We start from the raw sequence: 16,743 nt of genomic DNA, 5'->3' as shown, positions 1-16,743 counted from the left end.
CTCTGCACATGTCCCGTGCTGTGGCCAGCTGGGAGCGGCCTGTGTGTTGAGGATTGTGTTGAGGTGGGAGGTTGGGTTTGCAGCAGGACGGTGCCGTCCTTCCTACGGCCCGGCTGGTCTCAGGGCGTGTGTGCTGGGTGTGGGGAGGGGCGGGCAGAGGAGGCTGCCATCCTCCCTCGCCTCTGCCCACAGCACATGCTGGCCTGGGCCGGCCCAGGCGTCGGAGCCTGGCACTGGTGACGGCGTTGCCAGCAGATGACGGACGTGAGCTCTGGGTTCCCCGCCCCGGGGCTGGCTGTGGGGACACAGCTCTTGTCCCCGTCTGTGTTTCAGGGGACCTGTGTGCCCTTCCTCCTAGGGCCCCCCCAAGTCCCGCCCTGTGACGCACGGCTGTGCTGGTTGGATTAGTCCTGTCACCATGGGGTGGAGGTGTCCTCTCTCCTGTCTACCCCAAGGTGGGGCAGCTCTGGTGGGGCAGGGGACTCAGCTGCTGTAGGTCCCCTTCACGGCCTCAAGAGCTCGACTGGGTGGGGGACACTGGGAGATGTGGCAGAGCCCTACCCCCACCCCCAGGATGCAGGCCAGCAGCCAGATTGCAGCCCGGCCCCTGTGCCTTGGCACAGAGCTGAGGCATGGGCTGGGGTCTCAGAGAAGGGTGAGGGAGTCAGGACACATCCACGGTGCACCCTTCCAGGGAGGGCCGGCGAGCGCTGGTGTGCCTTGGGGCTCCAGGAGCTGCCCTGGACTTCCTACTTAGGAACCTGTTTGCCTGTGGGGTGCGAGCAGGGCTGACGGTGGGGGGAGGGTGGTGCTGCGGCTGTCTGCGATCAGGAAGCCCTAATTAGGCGGGGGGCTGTGCAGCGCTGGACGCGGAGACGTGGCTTCTTGCTCGTGGAGCTCCTGTCTGGCTCAGCTGGCCAACAGGTGCACCAGGAATCCCAGAAGGCTGTGGTAGAGGGTGGGAGGTTCTTGGGGTCCCACTGCAGGCCCCAGACTTGGGCAGGGTGCAGAGAGCTGGCTAGAGGAGGTGACGCTCTTTGGGCTGAGACCTGAGGGCCAAGTTTGGGGCCATCATGGCCCAGAGGAGGAGCTGGCGGGAGAATGCTCACCTGCCTAGCCTAGCGCCATTCTCCCGCCCGCCCCGCCCCCCGCCTCTGTAGGCGGCCCGGACACCTCCAGGAAAGCCTGCGCTCAGTTCTTTGGAGGGTGGAGCCCTGCACGTGGGAGTAGAGTAGACGTTGCACACGATGAATGGGGTAGGGAGGGTGGGCAGTGGCCGGTGGCCAGCCACTCTGCCCACTTCCCTGGGGGAGAGGCTGTGGAGAGCAGCCCCCGAAGGCCACCTGCCCACTGGCTTTGGGAGGGAGATGGGGCGGAGGCTACTGTCCCCATCCGCACACACCCCCCTTCCTTCCTTCTCCTCCTGCCTCGTGGCAAGAACTGGGTGAGCCCTGGGTGCCAGCCAGGGCTGAGCCCAGATGGTGGTTTGGGGCTGCACACAAGTTGGCCCTGGGGGAGGAGCCACAGTTCAGGGTGAGCCAGCCTGGGCCTGTTGAGGGTGCCCCTTGGGAGTGGGCCTGGAGGGACCCTGGGGGCTTCGGGGGGTGGGTGTGTGTGTGTGTGTGTAGGTAGGTGAGGCACCAGCAGACACCTGTCCTCCCCCACCCTGTCTTGTCTGCCACCTCCTCTCCGTGTCAGTGGTGGGAGGGGGAGGGGAGCAGGAAGCTGAGGTTTGGTGAGGCGGAGTCACAGTCCCTCACTACCCCTGCTCCCCCAGCCAGCAGCAGCCTGCCTGCTGCTGACCTTTTAGGCCTTGCCTCCGTGATCCTGGAGGGTGGTGGGTTCCTAAGATTACAGCCCAGCTCCTCTGCCTCTGGGGGCCTGGGGAGTGTGTGCTCTTGGGCTGCTGGGGTCCGTTTGCCAGTGCCCTTGGGTCCAGGCCTGTGCCCAGGCCCCCAGCTCGGTCTGAGGCTCCTGTGCCCACTCAGGTCACAGGTGGACCAGACAGGCTGGACGTGGGACTGCATCTCACAGGTCCTCAGAGGCTGCACACAGTGGCTTTCTGGGCCTTCCCTATCCGCCCCTGCTCTTCTGCTGGTGTGGGCAGCAGTGTTGAGGCTGGTCTGAGTGGAGGGCTGGACCTGCTTGTCGAGTGTGGGAGGTGAAGGTGGAGAGCTTTTGTCTTTCCTGCTTCAAGCTGCTGCAATGCTGGGTGGGAGCTGGGGGAAGAACAGGGACCCCCGTCCTTCCTCCACGACGCCTGGGTGAGTGCTTCCCCGACTTGACCCTCGTCATGCCTCCAGGTTTGTCTCCACAAAGGGTGGGCAAGAGGCAGGGGCCTCCAGCTAGCCCTGCCAGTGTGGACTGGACCTGGGAGCACTGCCCTGGGCATGTAGTGGGGGGAGCAGACCGGAGGGGGCTCAGCGGGCCAAGTGGTTTCGGGAGTGGAGGGGGGTCTCTGGGGAACACATGGGGGGCTAGCAGGCTGGGGGTGCAGGGACATGCCCTTCTCCCTGGTCTAGAGGACCCTCAGGGCTGCACATGGCGACCTGGTCTGTGGCTGTGTGCAAGGTGGCCTTTGCGGGCAGGGAGCAGGCCTGTGTGCCACCATCTTCAGGGCTCAGGAGAGCACTCCTGTCCTTCCTGCCAGCCCCACCCCTCTCTGGCTGTCTTCTGGGACCTTTGCTTGTTGCGTCTGCCTCCTGAGGCAGCGGGGACAAGCAGCAGTTTGGGGCTGTAGGCACGGGTGGTCCTTCCGCCGGCACAGGTGGCAGGTGTGAGACCTCTGCACCTCTCAGGTGGGCCCAGGGCTGGCAGGTGAGGCGAAAGGCAGGGAGCAGGGCTGTGGGCCGAGTGCCTAAGCCGGGCGCTGGCTGTGGAACAGTCTGGAACAGCTCTCCCCTTGCTGGAGGGGCAGGTGCTATGCAGTTGGGCGGGCACGCTGGCATGTGGCGGGCTGGGTGTGGGTTCTGGCTGGGGGTGCTGACACAGTGGGCGGGACCCAGGAGGTGGGTAGTGGGGGTGGGAGTATCCCCCCCTACTCCCCTGGGCTGGGGCTCCTGTGCCCTTTTTTTTTTTTTTTTTTTTTTTTTGGAGGCTCTCACAGTTTATTTTATTTTACTTTATTTTTTAAAATTTCCAGGTCATTTAAAAAAAGTTTTCTATTGGGGTATAGTTGATTTATAATGTTGTGTTAGTTTCTGCTGTACAGCAAAGTGAACCAATTATACATATACATACATCCACTCTTTTTTAGATTCTTTTCCCGTTAAGTTCATTATAGAGTACTGAGTAGAGATCCCTGTGTTATACAGTAGATCCTTATTAGTTATCTGTTTTATATACAGTGGTGTGTATATGTCAGTCCCAATCTCCCAATTTATCCACCCCCCGCCCCCCACCGGTAACCAGAAGTTTCTTTTCTGCATCTGTGACAGGCCTCCTGTGCTCTTGGTGCCTGGCCCAGGCAGAGGCTTGCAGGGACCCCAACCCCACAGCAGGGGCTTCTCTCCATGCCCTCTGGTGGTCCTGGGGTCTGTGGCTGCCTAGCAGCCCCTCCTCACAGGACTGTCTTTAGGGAAACCATAGGTTTGGGAGCTGGGACTGGTCTGGTGCCACATGAGGGCCAGGATGGGTGAGATGTTTCCACTCGGACCCTCGAGGCTCCTGACCGGGTGCGGGTGTGGGAGGTGGGAGGTGCTCTGACCCCTGCTCCTGTCCTCAGGGAGTGGGGAAGGCCAGGGCCAGATCCTGCAGCGCTTCCCAGAGAAGGACTGGGAGGACAACCCGTTCCCCCAGGGCATCGAGCTGGTGAGTGCGGGCGCTCCCCCGGGGCCCGGAGCCGAGGGCTGGGGTGCTGAGACGGTGGGGGGCAGGCACCGTGAGGACCCCGCTGGGTACAAGCAGACATCAGCTGCGTTGGAGAACATGGGGCGGGGGTGCAGGCTTGGCTGGTCGGCGCTTGGTGCCCACATCACATCCTGTTGTCCCTCCCTCGTGATGGTGGGGACCGTGCCCTGCGTCACAGGGTTCTCGCCCCACACAGTGAGGCCGGAGGCTCTTACTCTCCTTTGTGGGGGAGAAGGCTGAGGTCCAGGAGGCAAGGCATGTGGGTCGCAGAGCAGGGTGCTGCTGGCTGCACTGGAGCCCGGCCTCCAGGCCCTGGCTGTGCAGTCCCTCGCAGGCAGGGGGCTAGAGGGAACTGACTGCTGACCCCCGTCCCCTTCCTCCCCATAGTTTTGCCAGCCCAGTGGGTGGCAGCTGTGTCCTGAGAGGAACCTGCCGACCTTCTTTGTTGCTGTCCTCACCGATATCAACTCCGAGCGGCACTACTGCGCGTGCTTGACTTTCTGGGAGCCCGTGGAGCCCACACAGGTAACCCTGCAGGGGCCGAGCCTCTGGCTGTGGCCGACTCTCTGTCCTGTGTGTGTCTCCCCGTGTGTGTCTGGTCCTGGTGACCCAACCCCACAGAGGCTGAAGTTTCCAGAGGGCCAGTCCTGTCTGAGTCACCTGTGTCCCATCCGCCACCTTCCCCCCGCCACCCCCGCCCCGGGCCTCAGGAGACCTGCCTGAGAGCCTGGCACATGGAGCTTCTGTCCACAGGAAGGGCTGTGCACCGAGGACACTGCTGAGAGGGAAGAGGAGGCAGGTGAGGGAGGCCTAGTGGGACTGTCACCCGCAGCTCCTGGCCCGCCCGGCCAGCTTTTTGCTCCAAAGACGCTGGTGCTGGTGTCTCGATTGGACCATGTGGAGGTGTTCAGGGTGAGGTGGGCAGCCAGGGCACAGGGCAGGATGCGGGGTGCTCCCACTGGCTGGGCCGTCATTCCCCGATCTGTGGTCCTTGCAGAACAGCTTGGGTCTCATCTACACCATCCATGTGGAGGGCCTGAACGTGGGCCTGGAGAACGTGGTTGGGAACCTGCTGACGTGCGTCATCCCTCTGGCCGGGGGCTCACAGGTGGGTCAGGAGGCAGCTGCTGTCCACCCACAGCCACAGGCCCCGCTGGTGCCTGAGGCCACGGGGTGGGGCCTGCTAGGCATTCGGAGTCCAGCCTGGGCAGAGTGCGGCCCCGGCCTCGGACACTGTCCTGCGTCTTGGTGCCGCCGCCTGTCCCCTTTCCTTGGCCCTGCCTGTCTCGTGTCCCATGTCGCACCTGGCTCTCTACCTGGCACCCTTTGGTTCCTCTGTCCTCTCGCTCCTTGGGTGTGCCTGTCTCTGGGTGTCAGTGTTGGCTTATCTGTCCACCCCCCGTCTGTGTCCCCGCGTGTGGGTGTGTCTAACTGTGTCTCTCTGCCTGTCTGTCCCGTGCAGCTGGACTCTGTTGAGGACGGAGTGGTACGGATTCTTTGTTTCTTCTGCCCACCCAGGCCCCGTCCCCACCCCAGGTCAGAGGCCCGGAGTTTTCTCTGCAGCACTGCTTGGGCCGACAGAGGCCGGGCGTGGCCTTTCCCTTGTGCCGTGCTGCCCGTCCCGGCCAGTCCCGCCTCGGGGTCTGTCCTTCCCCCAGGCCTGCCTGAGGCTGTGAAGCTGGGGGTGACCCAGGTCTGGGTGGAGCAGCTGAGCACTGGTCCCTCTCTCTCCACAGAGAACCATCTCTTTGGGGGCTGGGGACCGGCAGGTCATCCAGACGCCACTCACCGACTCGCTGCCCATCAGCCGCTGCAGCGTGGCCCTGCTTTTCCGCCAGCTGGGTGAGCCTGGTGCCCCCAGCCCCAGCCCCTGCACAGTCCTTCCTCTCCCCTCCCGGGGCCGCTGGACAGACATCGAGGTTTCGCTGCAGGGCGGGCGCCTGCGCCCTCTAAGCCTGTCCTCCTCCTCAGGCATCACCAACGTGCTGTCTCTGTTCTGTGCGGCGCTCACGGAGCACAAGGTGCTCTTCCTGTCCCGGAGCTACCAGCGGCTCTCGGACGCCTGCCGGGGACTCCTGGCGCTGCTCTTCCCTCTCCGATACAGGTGCTTACCTTACCGCTGCCCACTGCCCCGCGGTCCCTCCGCTCGGCCCCGGCCCTCGGGCTGTCGCACTGAGCCTTGGCCTGTTGCAGTTTCACCTATGTGCCCATCCTGCCGGCGCAGCTCCTGGAGGTGCTCAGCACGCCCACACCCTTCATCATCGGAGTCAACGCTGCCTTCCAGGCAGAGGCCCAGGAGCTGGTGAGGGCCCTGCTTTGTGTCTGCCTCGCTGCTCCAGGCTGGGCCGACCCCAGGCCCCGCTGACCGGCCCGCGGCTCCCTGACCTCTCGCTCCCTTTGGTCCACAGCTGGATGTGATTGTTGCTGATCTTGATGGCGGGACGGTGACTGTGCCCGAGTGCGTGCACATTCCACCCCTGCCAGAGCCACTGCAGAGCCAGACGCACAGTATTCTGAGCATGGTGAGGCAGGACCAGGGGCCTTGGGGAGGCTGGTGCCTCGGGCAGGCTGGGGTGGGGTCACTTGGTGGCCAGAGGAACCCAGAGCCTGGGGCTCGTGTGCAGCTGACCCTGCTCCCCGCTGCTTCCACAGGTCCTGGATCCAGAGCTGGAGCTGGCAGATCTTGCCTTCCCTCCACCTACGACGTCCACTTCCTCCCTGAAGATGCAGGTGGGGGTCGCTGCCCCTCTGGGGGCCCAGGCCCACCCGGTGCTGAGCGCTCCTCCAGGGGGTCGCCAGGGCCGCGTGGGGTGGGTGTGAGCCTCGGAGGGTCCTGCACAGGAGTGGCCGTCGGCGCCGAGTCTTAGAGGAGGCACTGTGGCTTGTGTGGAGGAAGGTTGGAGGGTCAGGAGGGCGAGGTGCCTGGAAGGCTCAGGGCCTGGCACTCACCTGCCCTCACGTATGCCCCAGGATAAGGAGCTGCGCGCCGTCTTTCTGCGGCTCTTTGCTCAGCTCCTGCAAGGCTACCGCTGGTGTCTGCACATGGTCCGCATCCACCCGGAGCCTGTCATCCGCTTCCATAAGGTGGGCGTCAGGCGGGGGCGGGGGCGGGCAGAAGGTGAGTGCCCGAGGGGCTGACCTCTTTGTGCACCGCAGGCAGCCTTCCTGGGCCAGCGTGGGCTGGTGGAGGATGATTTCCTGATGAAGGTGTTGGAGGGCATGGCCTTTGCAGGCTTCGTGTCGGAGCGCGGGGTCCCCTACCGCCCTACGGACCTATTTGATGAGGTGCACCCCGACCCCACCTGGGAGGAGCCGCCATCACCCCCCTCCCTGCCCCAGCCAGCCCGCCTGACCCTGCTTCCTCCCCCAGCTGGTGGCCCACGAGGTGGCACGGATGCGGGCGGATGAGAACCACCCCCAGCGTGTCCTGCGTCATGTCAAGGAACTGGCAGAGCAGCTCTACAAGAACGTAAGGCAGGCGGCACGAGGGGGCGGGCTGGCCAGGTGAGGTCACTGTGCTGCCCTGGCCCGGGCTGCTCGCCCATCCTGCCTGTGTCCCCCCCCAGGAGAACCCGTACCCTGCCGTGGCTATGCACAAGGTGCAGAGGCCAGGGGAGGCCAGCCACCTGCGGCGGGCGCCCCGGCCCTTCCCCCGGCTAGACGAGGGCACGGTGCAGTGGATCGTGGATCAGGCCACAGCCAAGTTGCAGGGCGCACCCCCGGCCGTGAAGGCCGAGAAGAGGACCACCGTGCCCTCAGGGCCCCCCATGAGTGCGTAACCGGGAGGGGGAGCCTAAGTGTGGCCGAGGGTGGACGTGAGGTCAGAGGTAAGCACGTTCTCTGCTCCCCAGCCGCCATACTGGAGCGGACCAGTGGGCTCCACGGCAACAGTGCGCGCCGGCTGGAGGTGGTCCGGAACTGCATCTCCTACGTGTTCGAGGGGAAGATGCTTGAGGCCAAGAAGGTGAGGGTAACCCGGGCACAGGGAGCGCTGTGGGCTCTGGATGGGGGCGGCCTGGGCCAGGGCAGCGGCTCTCAGAGGAGCCCTGGCCCTCGTTCTCCTGCAGGGGGCTGGAGGGAGCTGGGCTGGTGAGACGGGCAGGTGGACGCCAGGTCCGCCTCAGAACAGCTGGGGGCAGCCTGCTGGGGAGGCTCAGCGGGAGGAATTTACTTCAACTTTTAGTCATCAGAACGCTCTGAAAGTTCCTACTGTTAAGTTTCTTCTTTATCTCTCACAAAAACTAGTGTAGACTCACACGTGTGTTTTGTTTTACTTGCAGAAAGTGGAGTTCATTTAGCATTCTGCCCTCTGTGATGTCCACTGACACTTTGGGTCTCTCAGGACAGCCAGTTTGAGTCTGTCTTGTGTTTCACAGCTGCGTGGTTCTCTGTGAAGCACCTAGTTCTTAAACCAGCCCTTTATCGGGTTCCTGGTTGTTTCACAGTGTGCGGTAGTGTCAACAGGACAAGTGCAGCCCTTTCTGTGGCCCGCCCAGTGCTGAGCCGGCTGCTGGCTCTGCGTTAGGCTTGTGCGTTCTAGGCGCTGGGGCCCCGGCTGGCCATGGGGCCTCGCTCAGAGCGCTGGCAGTGTCGTGAGCTTCGCGTGGGGAGGGCTGGCTCCACTAGAGCATTGGTCTCTTTTGGGCAGTGAAGCCCCAAGTCTGGGCACACCTGACCAGATGGCTTCCGGTCTCCTCTGTGCTGAGAGCCTGGGCTCTGGCCCCCACATCTGGGCCAGGCCTTCCCTGTGCCTCAGGGCACGGTTGGGTCCACATAGGCTCGTGCCCTCATCCCTTTGTTTCCCCGTCCGCAGCTGCTTCCGGCTGTGCTGAGGGCCCTGAAGGGGCGTGCGGCCCGCCGCTGCCTTGCCCAGGAGCTGCACCTGCACGTGCAGCAGAATCGGGCGGTCCTTGACCACCAGCAGTTCGACTTCGTGGTCCGCATGATGAACTGCTGTCTGCAGGTGAGGCCGGGCCTCACACCCTGCTGGCGCTGTGGCCACAGGGTGGGGCCGGGCAGGGGTTCCCCGGCCTACCCATAAGGGTGCATCTTCTGGTGGAGCCGACAACTGGGGAGACCCCGGTCTGCCGGTGAGGGTGGCGTGGGGAGAATCCTCGTTGGAGGCTGGTGCAGGGGTCTCCTGCCCTCAACCTCTGAGCAGCCCTGGGGAACTGGTGCAGACGGTTCAGGGACTGACGGGAGGTGCTGCTCTGTCGGCGGTGCTGGTGGGGGTGTGAATGGCGCGGGCCCGGGATCCGACGCCCCCGGCCCTACCGCAGGACTGCACCTCCCTGGATGAGCACGGCATCGCAGCTGCTCTGCTGCCCCTGGTCACTGCCTTCTGCCGGGTGAGTGCTGGGGCGGACAGAGTCTCCCCAACCCCCTCCCGGCTGCACCCGCTGACTCCCTCTTGGCTTCTGCAGAAGCTGAGCCCAGGGGTGACGCAGTTTGCGTACAGCTGCGTGCAGGAGCACGTAGTGTGGAGCACGCCACAGTTCTGGGAGGCCATGTTCTACGGGGATGTGCAGACCCACATCCGGGCCCTCTACCTGGAGCCTGCCGAGGACCGAGACCCCTCCCAGGTGTGTGGGGACTCCCTGGGCCCACGGGGTGGGGCTGGCCTGGCTCTGGCTCACCCGCGGCCCCTGGGGCAGGTTGGGGAGGCACCCGCACAGGCGGACGAGCGCTCTGCCCTGGACGTGGCCTCTGAGCAGAGGCGCCTGTGGCCCACGCTGAGCCGCGAGAAGCAGCAGGAGCTGGTGCAGAAGGAGGAGAGCACCGTGTTCAGCCAGGCCATCCACTATGCCAACCGCATGAGCTACCTGCTCCTGCCCCTGGACGGCAGCAAGAGCCGGCTGCTCCGGGAGCGCGCAGGGCTGGGTGACCTGGAGAGCGCCAGCAACAGCCTGGTCACCAACAGGTGCGGTGTGGCCTGGGGGCGGGACCTGAGCGGGACAGGCCTTGGGTTGGGTGGCCTGTGCCCACCGTGCCCCTCCCCGGCCCAGCATGGCAGGCAGCGTGGCGGAGAGCTATGACACAGAGAGCGGCTTCGAGGACGCAGAGACCTGTGACGTGCCCGGGGCCGTGGTCCGCTTCATCAACCGCTTCGTGGACAAGGTCTGCACAGAGAGTGGGGTCACCAGCGACCACCTCAAGGGGCTGCATGTCATGGTGCCAGGTATGGGGTCTGGGCCTGGAAACACTCCCCTTGGATGGGTGGGCGCAGGCCAGGGCATCAGAACTGCTCTCCCCCAGACATCGTCCAGATGCACATCGAGACCCTGGAGGCCGTGCAGAGAGAGAGCAAGAGGCTGCCCCCCATCCAGAAGGTGAGTAGGGGCCGGGGGTGGCGGGCACTGGGACTGCGCTATGTCTGAGGCGCCGCTCCTGTCCCCACACAGCCCAAGCTGCTTCGGCCACGCCTGCTGCCCGGTGAGCAGTGCGTGCTGGACGGCCTGCGTGTCTACCTGCTGCCGGACGGGCGTGAGGGGGGTGCCGGGGGCAGCAGGGGCGGCCCCGCACTGCTCCCGGCGGAGGGCGCCGTCTTCCTCACCACGTACCGGGTCATCTTCACGGGGATGCCCACCGACCCCCTGGGTGAGCCTTTGGACCCCTCTGCCCCCGCTCCCCTGGCCCAGGTCTTCGGACTAGTGGGACTTCTTCTGCCTCTCCCTCTCCCCTTCTCACGGGTTTAGGGTCTCTGTGGGAGATAGGCTGTTGTCTTTCCTCCCCACCCTCCCGGTCTACCCCATAGCTCTGGTACCCTGAGACTCTGTGACCCCTGGCTCCTCCCGTCCCCCTGACTCTGCACCCGGCTTGTTATAAGTGGGGGAACAGGTGGTGGTCCGCTCCTTCCCGGTGGCTGCGCTGACCAAGGAGGAGCGCATCAATATCCAGACCCCCAGTGACCAGTACCTGCCGGACGGGCTGCAGCTGCGCTCCTGCACCTTCCAGGTCGGCTGGGGTGTGGGCTGGGTTGGGTGGGGTCTGTGGGCCCCTGAGTCGCGGCCCTCTCCAGGATGCAGCATCTGAGCCCTAGTCTTGTTCTCGTGAGCGGGTGTTGAGCCAGCATTGAGCCCTTTGTGATTCCTGAGTTTACGGGGAAGTCGCTGTGCCTTAGCTTGGTGTCCTCTGCCTGCGCCGTGTGCCAGTCTTTTGGGGCTCTCCCGTTTCCCGTGCAAGGCCCGAACCCTAGAGACCGTGTCTGGAGCGTGCTGCGTGAGCCCAGCCCACCTGAAACCTACACAGATTAGATGGAACACAAAGACTGGGTTCCTGAGTCTCCTGCTACATGCAGTCTGGGTAGCAGGCCCTCGGCTAACCCTCTGTCCTTGGGGCGCTCCTTCAGGACGTGTCCATCACCAGATGGAGAGGCGAGCCTGGCCCTTCACAGTCCCACGGTAGACCTAGCCGCCTTTCTCAGGGCCGTCTGGCCACAGGGCCCTCACCCGTCCATCCTGTTAGAAACACCTGAGTTCCAGTGATGCAGCATGGGGCGTCCCGTAGGCCTGTCCACCTTTGTGGCCAGGGCTCAGGCCCACGGGCCTCCCAGCCTCTGAGGGCCTCATGTGTGACACAGCTGCTGAAGATGGTCTTTGACGAGGAGGTGGGGTCTGACAGCGCTGAGCTCTTCCGCAAGCAGCTGCACAAGCTGCGGTATCCGCCAGATATCAGGGGCACCTTCGCACTCACCCTGGGTTCTGCCCACACACCCGGCCGGCCGCCCCGTGCCACCAAGGACAAGGGTCCTTCCTTCAGGTAGGGAGCTGGGCTCCAAGGCCAGAACACCTTCCCTTCGCAGAACCACTGTGTGTGTGTGTCCCCTTGTCCATCTCCTCACCTCTGCTGACCCTGCAACTGTACTCCTCGGGCGCCCCCAGGACCCTGTCCCGGAACTTCATGAAGAACGCTAAGAGGACCATCGGGCGGCAGTATGTCACTCGGAAGAAGTACAACCCCCCCAGCTGGGAGCACCGGGGCCAGCCATCCCCTGAGGACCAGGAGGATGAGATCTCAGGTGGGGGTGTGGGAGCCATGGGCGGTCTGGGTGAAGACGCTCACGTGGAGGGGTAAGGGACCCGGGCAGCCTGTGGGTAATGACCCCCGTGTGCCTGGCCTGCCCCAGTGTCGGAGGAGCTGGAGCCCAGCACGCTGACCCCTTCCTTGGCCCTGAAGCCCTCGGACCGCATGACCATGAGTAGCCTGGTGGAGAGGGCGTGCTGCCGGGACTACCAGCGCCTGGGGCTGGGCACGCTGAGCAGCAGCCTGAGCCGCGCAAAATCCGAGCCCTTCCGGATCTCCCCGGTCAACCGCATGTACGCCATCTGCCGCAGGTGAGCAGTGAGTGCGGCAGGCTTGGTGGCCTCCAGGAGGCCGAAGGCCCAGGGGCGCCTGGCTGTGGGTCCAGCGTGCCTTTGGCCTGCTTCTCCCCTCACATCCGCCTCCTCGCAGCTACCCGGGGCTGCTAATCGTCCCGCAGAGCGTCCAGGACAACGCCCTGCAGCGCGTCTCCCGCTGCTACCGCCAGAACCGCTTCCCGGTGGTCTGTTGGCGCAGCGGGCGCTCCAAGGCCGTGCTGCTGCGCTCAGGGGGCCTGCACGGCAAGGGGGTCGTCGGCCTCTTCAAGGCCCAGAACGCGCCTTCTCCGGGTAGGCTCCCTGCTCACGCTACAGCCCGCCCCGCCCCCGGCGCCCCGGCGCCCCGCCCCCAGCGCCCCGCGCCCGGCGCCCCGCCCGCAGCTCCACTTCCTCCCGCAGGCCAGTCCCAGGCCGACTCCAGCAGCCTGGAGCAGGAGAAGTACCTGCAGGCCGTGGTCAGCTCCATGCCGCGCTACGCCGATGCGTCCGGTCGCAACACCCTCAGCGGCTTCTCCTCGGCCCACATGGGCAGCCACGGTGAGGCTGCTCGGGGCGGGAGGACCTGGGGGGTTGTGACGGCATTTATGGAGGGCAGGCCAACAAGGGGGCAGAGTGGGGTGCGGGAGCAGGTGAGTGTCCTGAGGCCCAGCTCTGACCACTTCTCTGGGGGTTTACAGAGGAGGCAGCAGGCCCAGGAGTTTGGGGCATGCGCCCAGGGGCCATCCTGGGCCCTACCCCTTGCTGTCGGGGTACTGGTGCAGGGTGACCCTTAGAAGAGCATGTTGTCCACAAGCGGTGGTCTGGTCTCCTGGGGTGACAGGCGGGGACCCTGTTGTGGCAGGGTGAGCCATGTGGATGCCTGGCGCTGGGAGAGGATTTTAGACAGAAGACACCCAGGAGGGCCCCAGGGCGTGCAGGCAGGGGAGGGTTTGTGTCAGGATGGGCAGCCTCACCCCAGGGTCTTGCTCCAAGGCAATCGCTTCTGCACCCCGCTTACCCTCCACCTGACCCCATCCTGCCCCCGCACCTCCCCCATCTCCCCCCGTGACAGCCTCTCCCCTACCTGCCCCTGTCTCCCCCCATCTCCCCTCCTGGACCCTCCGTCACTGATCTTCTGGTCCCGTCTGGTTCATCCTCTTGGCCCTCCTGGAAGCTGCTGGGCCTCCTCGAAGCTGCCCTCTAGCCCATGTTGGTGCTCATGTTGGTGATCCACGAGCTGCCTCTCAGTGCGTGCTTGGAGGTTTCATCACCCCGCTGGAGGCATGAGGGCTGGGGGGCTGCCCGCACTGGGCCTGACCATTGCCCAGATGCTGGCCTGAGCCAACCCCCGCCTGTACCTCAGCAGATGCGGTGACAGTGTCTACCAGGGATCTGTACACACCTGGAGCTGTCCTGGCGGTTGTGTGTGCAGAGTTGGCAGATGTCACACGAGGGTCACTTCTCTCTGTGAGACCCTTCCCCCACCCTGGCTTGTGCAGGCATCACACCAGGGGTCACTTGTCGCTCAGGCCCTCCTGATTCCCTCCCTCTCCTCACACTTGTGTGCGTTTTTCTCTGCTGCTGCTCTAGCTTCCAGATGCACTGGCTCCCAGATGCATTGCTCTAGCTCTCAGGTGGCTTGGGGGCTGGCAGACCACCTGTGGGGCTGAACCTTCTAGAAGCCCGGGCATCGTCCTTGATTCTTCCCTCTCTGCCCACCCTGAGTCCTGTGAGCTCACGACCCGAGTCTGCAGCCATCCCCATGGCCAACTGCCCCCACGCTGGCCCAGGCTGCTCCTGCCCGTGGCACAGGGCCTCCTGGGGCAGCCGCCACTCGTTCCTGTAGCTGGAGGGCCTTCACCCCTCCCAAGTGAGGCCTGAGGAGCACCCCAACCGCAGGCACCTCCGCTGCTGCTGGCGCACAGCAGCCCCCAGTGCCCGTGCAGCCTGTAGCTCGGTGCTCCGTCTGCAGCTGTTGTCACCACTTGCTGGGCGCCGGGGCCAAGGGGGCTGGGAACAGGGTGGCCAGGCTGTCCTCACGGTAGTTAATGGGGACGCTGCCCTAGGAAGCGCTGGACGCGGTGCCACCTTCCGAAACGGCACAGGCCTTCCTCCTCTTGGTCCTCTGCTGGGAATACCGCTCTCTAGTTTGAGTGGCTTTTAGTTTTCCATACATCAGAGTCCATCACTAAGTATGTTTCATGGTTACGCTGTCTTCCTGCCTTCTGCCCCCTCCAGAGGTTCTGATTGGCCCCTGCAGGCAGCACCCTCCCCACAGGATCTTTCGTCTCCTAGTGCCTGTGTCTTCCCTAGTGTTGCTTGGGCATCTCTGACTGTCCCCAGAGCCCACTGGTGGTGCTTCTTGGTGTCCCCCGAGTTCTGGGCACGGGCCTTCCCCCTCATTGCCTAGGGGCGTACAGGGTCTCGGCTCGCCTCAGCTGTACACCGGTTCCAGTCCAGACTCTGTGTCACGAGGACACACCATCCTCACTGTGGGTGACCGTGCTTCTGCCTGCAGCGTAGTGGGCTGGCGCCATGCTGGCCTCTGGTGCCCTGCGCCCTCTCTGTAGAGGCGAGTGAGCCCGGGTCAGAGCCAGGTGCAGGCTTTGGAATCCAGAGGCCACTGTGGATCCGCCTCCTGTGGGCTCCCTGTGCCTCCAAGCTGGGCCGTCCCAGCCCGTAAGCCTCGGGCCTGGTCCTCACAGGTGGCTCTGTGCTGGGACTCGGGCCTGCCTGTGTCCTGGATTGAACCACCCTCCGAGGTTCCAGGCTGGGAGCTCCCAGGCTGGGCCTCCTCTTCTCTGGGCTGCGCCTCACGGGCACCTCCTGCTGCTGTGTGCTGGGCAGAGGCCGCTTGGTGGCTGTGTGTCATGAGCAGCTTAGGCAGTGTCCATGGGGCTGAGGGTGCAGAGGAGGCGGCCCAGGGTCCTGCCTGTCCCCTGAGCCTTTCTACCTGCCACCGGGTCCTCTGTTCCCTAGTTTGCCCTGGGGGCCCAGAGGGCCTTGGTGCTGATCCTCACTGTCTCTGGAGCCCCCGGGGGGGTTGGTGGCGACCCAGCCCTGCACCCAGTCTCTTTGGGCCACAGCTCCCCCCTTGCTGGGCGCACCCCCGGGCCTGGGGCCAGGCCTGAGCCTTCTCTCTGCTGTGCCCCCAGTGCCCAGCCCCAGAGCCAGGGTCACCACGCTGTCCAACCCCATGGCGGCCTCGGCCTCCAGACGGACTGCGCCCCGAGGTACCGTACTGGCCGTGCGGGCTGGTTCCCCACTCCTGGCACTGATGGCCCCGTGTGACTGCTCATGGGCACTAACGTCCCCCACACCTGGCACTAACGGCCCCGTGTGACAGACCAGCATAACCCAGCCCTCCCCACAGCCCCGGGCACTAACAGCCTGACGCCCTGAGTCCCGCCCTTGCCCTCCCTGGGAGCTCAGCCCCAGGTAAGTGGTGCCCTGGCCCTGCTTCGGTGCTCACCTGGTTTCTCTGTGCAGGTAAATGGGGCAGTGTCCGGGCCAGTGGGCGCAGCGGTGGGCTCAGCACTGATGTAGGCACCCGGCTAGCAGGCATGGGTCCCCCCCAGGCCAACGGGGCCCCCCCCGACCCAGGCTTTCTCCGGCCCCAGCGTGCAGCCCTCTACATCATTGGAGACAAAGCCCAGCTCAAGGTGACTGGGACGGGGTCCTGGGGCCAGGTCGGGGCACGGGGCCTGGGCGCGTCTCACCACAGCCGGCTTCCTCCAGGGTGTACGGCCAGATCCCCTGCAGCAGTGGGAGCTGGTGCCCATCGAGGTGTTCGAGACACGGCAGGTGAAAGGCAGCTTCAAGAAGCTGCTGAAGGCGTGTGTCCCCAGCTATCCTGCCACTGAGCCGGGTTCAGCCTCCTTCCTGTGCTCCCTGGAAGACTCAGAGTGGCTGATCCAGGTCTCTCCACTGTCCCTGCCCCACCGTGGTGGAGGGCTACCCGGGGGGAGGGGATGCAATGGGCCGGGCCCCCCACTTTAACCTAGAGCCATGGGTGGGCGGGGTCTGGGCTTGCTCTTTTGATAGCATTGGGCTTCAGGAGGGGATGATGGCCACTTCCCAGTGGTGGTACCTGGACAGGGGAGGGAGGCCAGGGCCCAGCTGTGTTGGAGACCTCTGCTCTCTGTCAGGGTGGGGCTGGGCACGTCGAGGAGAGGGGGTGCCTCTTCAGGCCCAGAAGATGCTGATAGGCGGGTGGGTGGGCGGCCGGGCGGGAGGAAGCACGCCAGAGCATTTCGGGTCCATCCAGGCTGTGCTGCCTCGCGGGGTGTCCCCTGGCGTGGGCCCGCGCGGCCGCCGCTCCTGTGGATGTGTGGGTCCTGGGGGCCCGGCTGGGTGCTGGAGTCTTAGGCCACGGGCTCTGGGAGGTGCTGAGGGGCTGCGGGTCCCTGCAGATCCACAAGCTGCTGCAGGTGTCGGTGCTGGTGGTGGAGCTCCTGGACTCGGGCTCCTCTGTCCTGGTGAGCCTGGAGGACGGCTGGGACATCACCACTCAGGTGCGCAGTGGCCGGGGTTGGGGGGGGTGGTTGGGCCAGGTCCC

The 16,743-nt window shown here is 64.9% G+C and overlaps 1 protein-coding gene across 1 annotated transcript in view; it reads left to right on the top strand.

The window, feature by feature from the left end:
- The window catches only part of SBF1 (SET binding factor 1), a 28,547-nt gene that overhangs the window by 3,206 nt on the left and 8,598 nt on the right, over positions 1-16,743 (top strand). Inside the window, exons 2-32 of the mRNA XM_068559616.1 lie at positions 3,725-3,810; positions 4,237-4,374; positions 4,603-4,761; positions 4,847-4,957; positions 5,586-5,691; positions 5,821-5,953; positions 6,043-6,151; positions 6,258-6,371; positions 6,502-6,579; positions 6,820-6,933; positions 7,006-7,134; positions 7,220-7,318; positions 7,416-7,620; positions 7,701-7,813; positions 8,663-8,812; positions 9,129-9,197; positions 9,273-9,431; positions 9,504-9,769; positions 9,855-10,027; positions 10,105-10,178; positions 10,251-10,446; positions 10,676-10,803; positions 11,429-11,607; positions 11,730-11,866; positions 11,975-12,182; positions 12,301-12,497; positions 12,606-12,743; positions 15,341-15,418; positions 15,675-15,847; positions 15,924-16,103; positions 16,598-16,699. Of these exons, the coding sequence (XP_068415717.1) occupies positions 3,725-3,810; positions 4,237-4,374; positions 4,603-4,761; positions 4,847-4,957; positions 5,586-5,691; positions 5,821-5,953; positions 6,043-6,151; positions 6,258-6,371; positions 6,502-6,579; positions 6,820-6,933; positions 7,006-7,134; positions 7,220-7,318; positions 7,416-7,620; positions 7,701-7,813; positions 8,663-8,812; positions 9,129-9,197; positions 9,273-9,431; positions 9,504-9,769; positions 9,855-10,027; positions 10,105-10,178; positions 10,251-10,446; positions 10,676-10,803; positions 11,429-11,607; positions 11,730-11,866; positions 11,975-12,182; positions 12,301-12,497; positions 12,606-12,743; positions 15,341-15,418; positions 15,675-15,847; positions 15,924-16,103; positions 16,598-16,699 (4,301 nt within the window). The remainder of the gene's footprint in view (positions 1-3,724; positions 3,811-4,236; positions 4,375-4,602; positions 4,762-4,846; positions 4,958-5,585; positions 5,692-5,820; positions 5,954-6,042; positions 6,152-6,257; positions 6,372-6,501; positions 6,580-6,819; positions 6,934-7,005; positions 7,135-7,219; positions 7,319-7,415; positions 7,621-7,700; positions 7,814-8,662; positions 8,813-9,128; positions 9,198-9,272; positions 9,432-9,503; positions 9,770-9,854; positions 10,028-10,104; positions 10,179-10,250; positions 10,447-10,675; positions 10,804-11,428; positions 11,608-11,729; positions 11,867-11,974; positions 12,183-12,300; positions 12,498-12,605; positions 12,744-15,340; positions 15,419-15,674; positions 15,848-15,923; positions 16,104-16,597; positions 16,700-16,743) is intronic.

The sequence above is a fragment of the Eschrichtius robustus genome, chromosome 13 (genome assembly GCF_028021215.1).
Source record: "Eschrichtius robustus isolate mEscRob2 chromosome 13, mEscRob2.pri, whole genome shotgun sequence".
Lineage (NCBI taxonomy): Eukaryota > Metazoa > Chordata > Mammalia > Artiodactyla > Eschrichtiidae > Eschrichtius > Eschrichtius robustus.
Note: the sequence above shows the minus strand (reverse complement) of the source record. Positions and strands in the feature narration are given on the sequence as shown.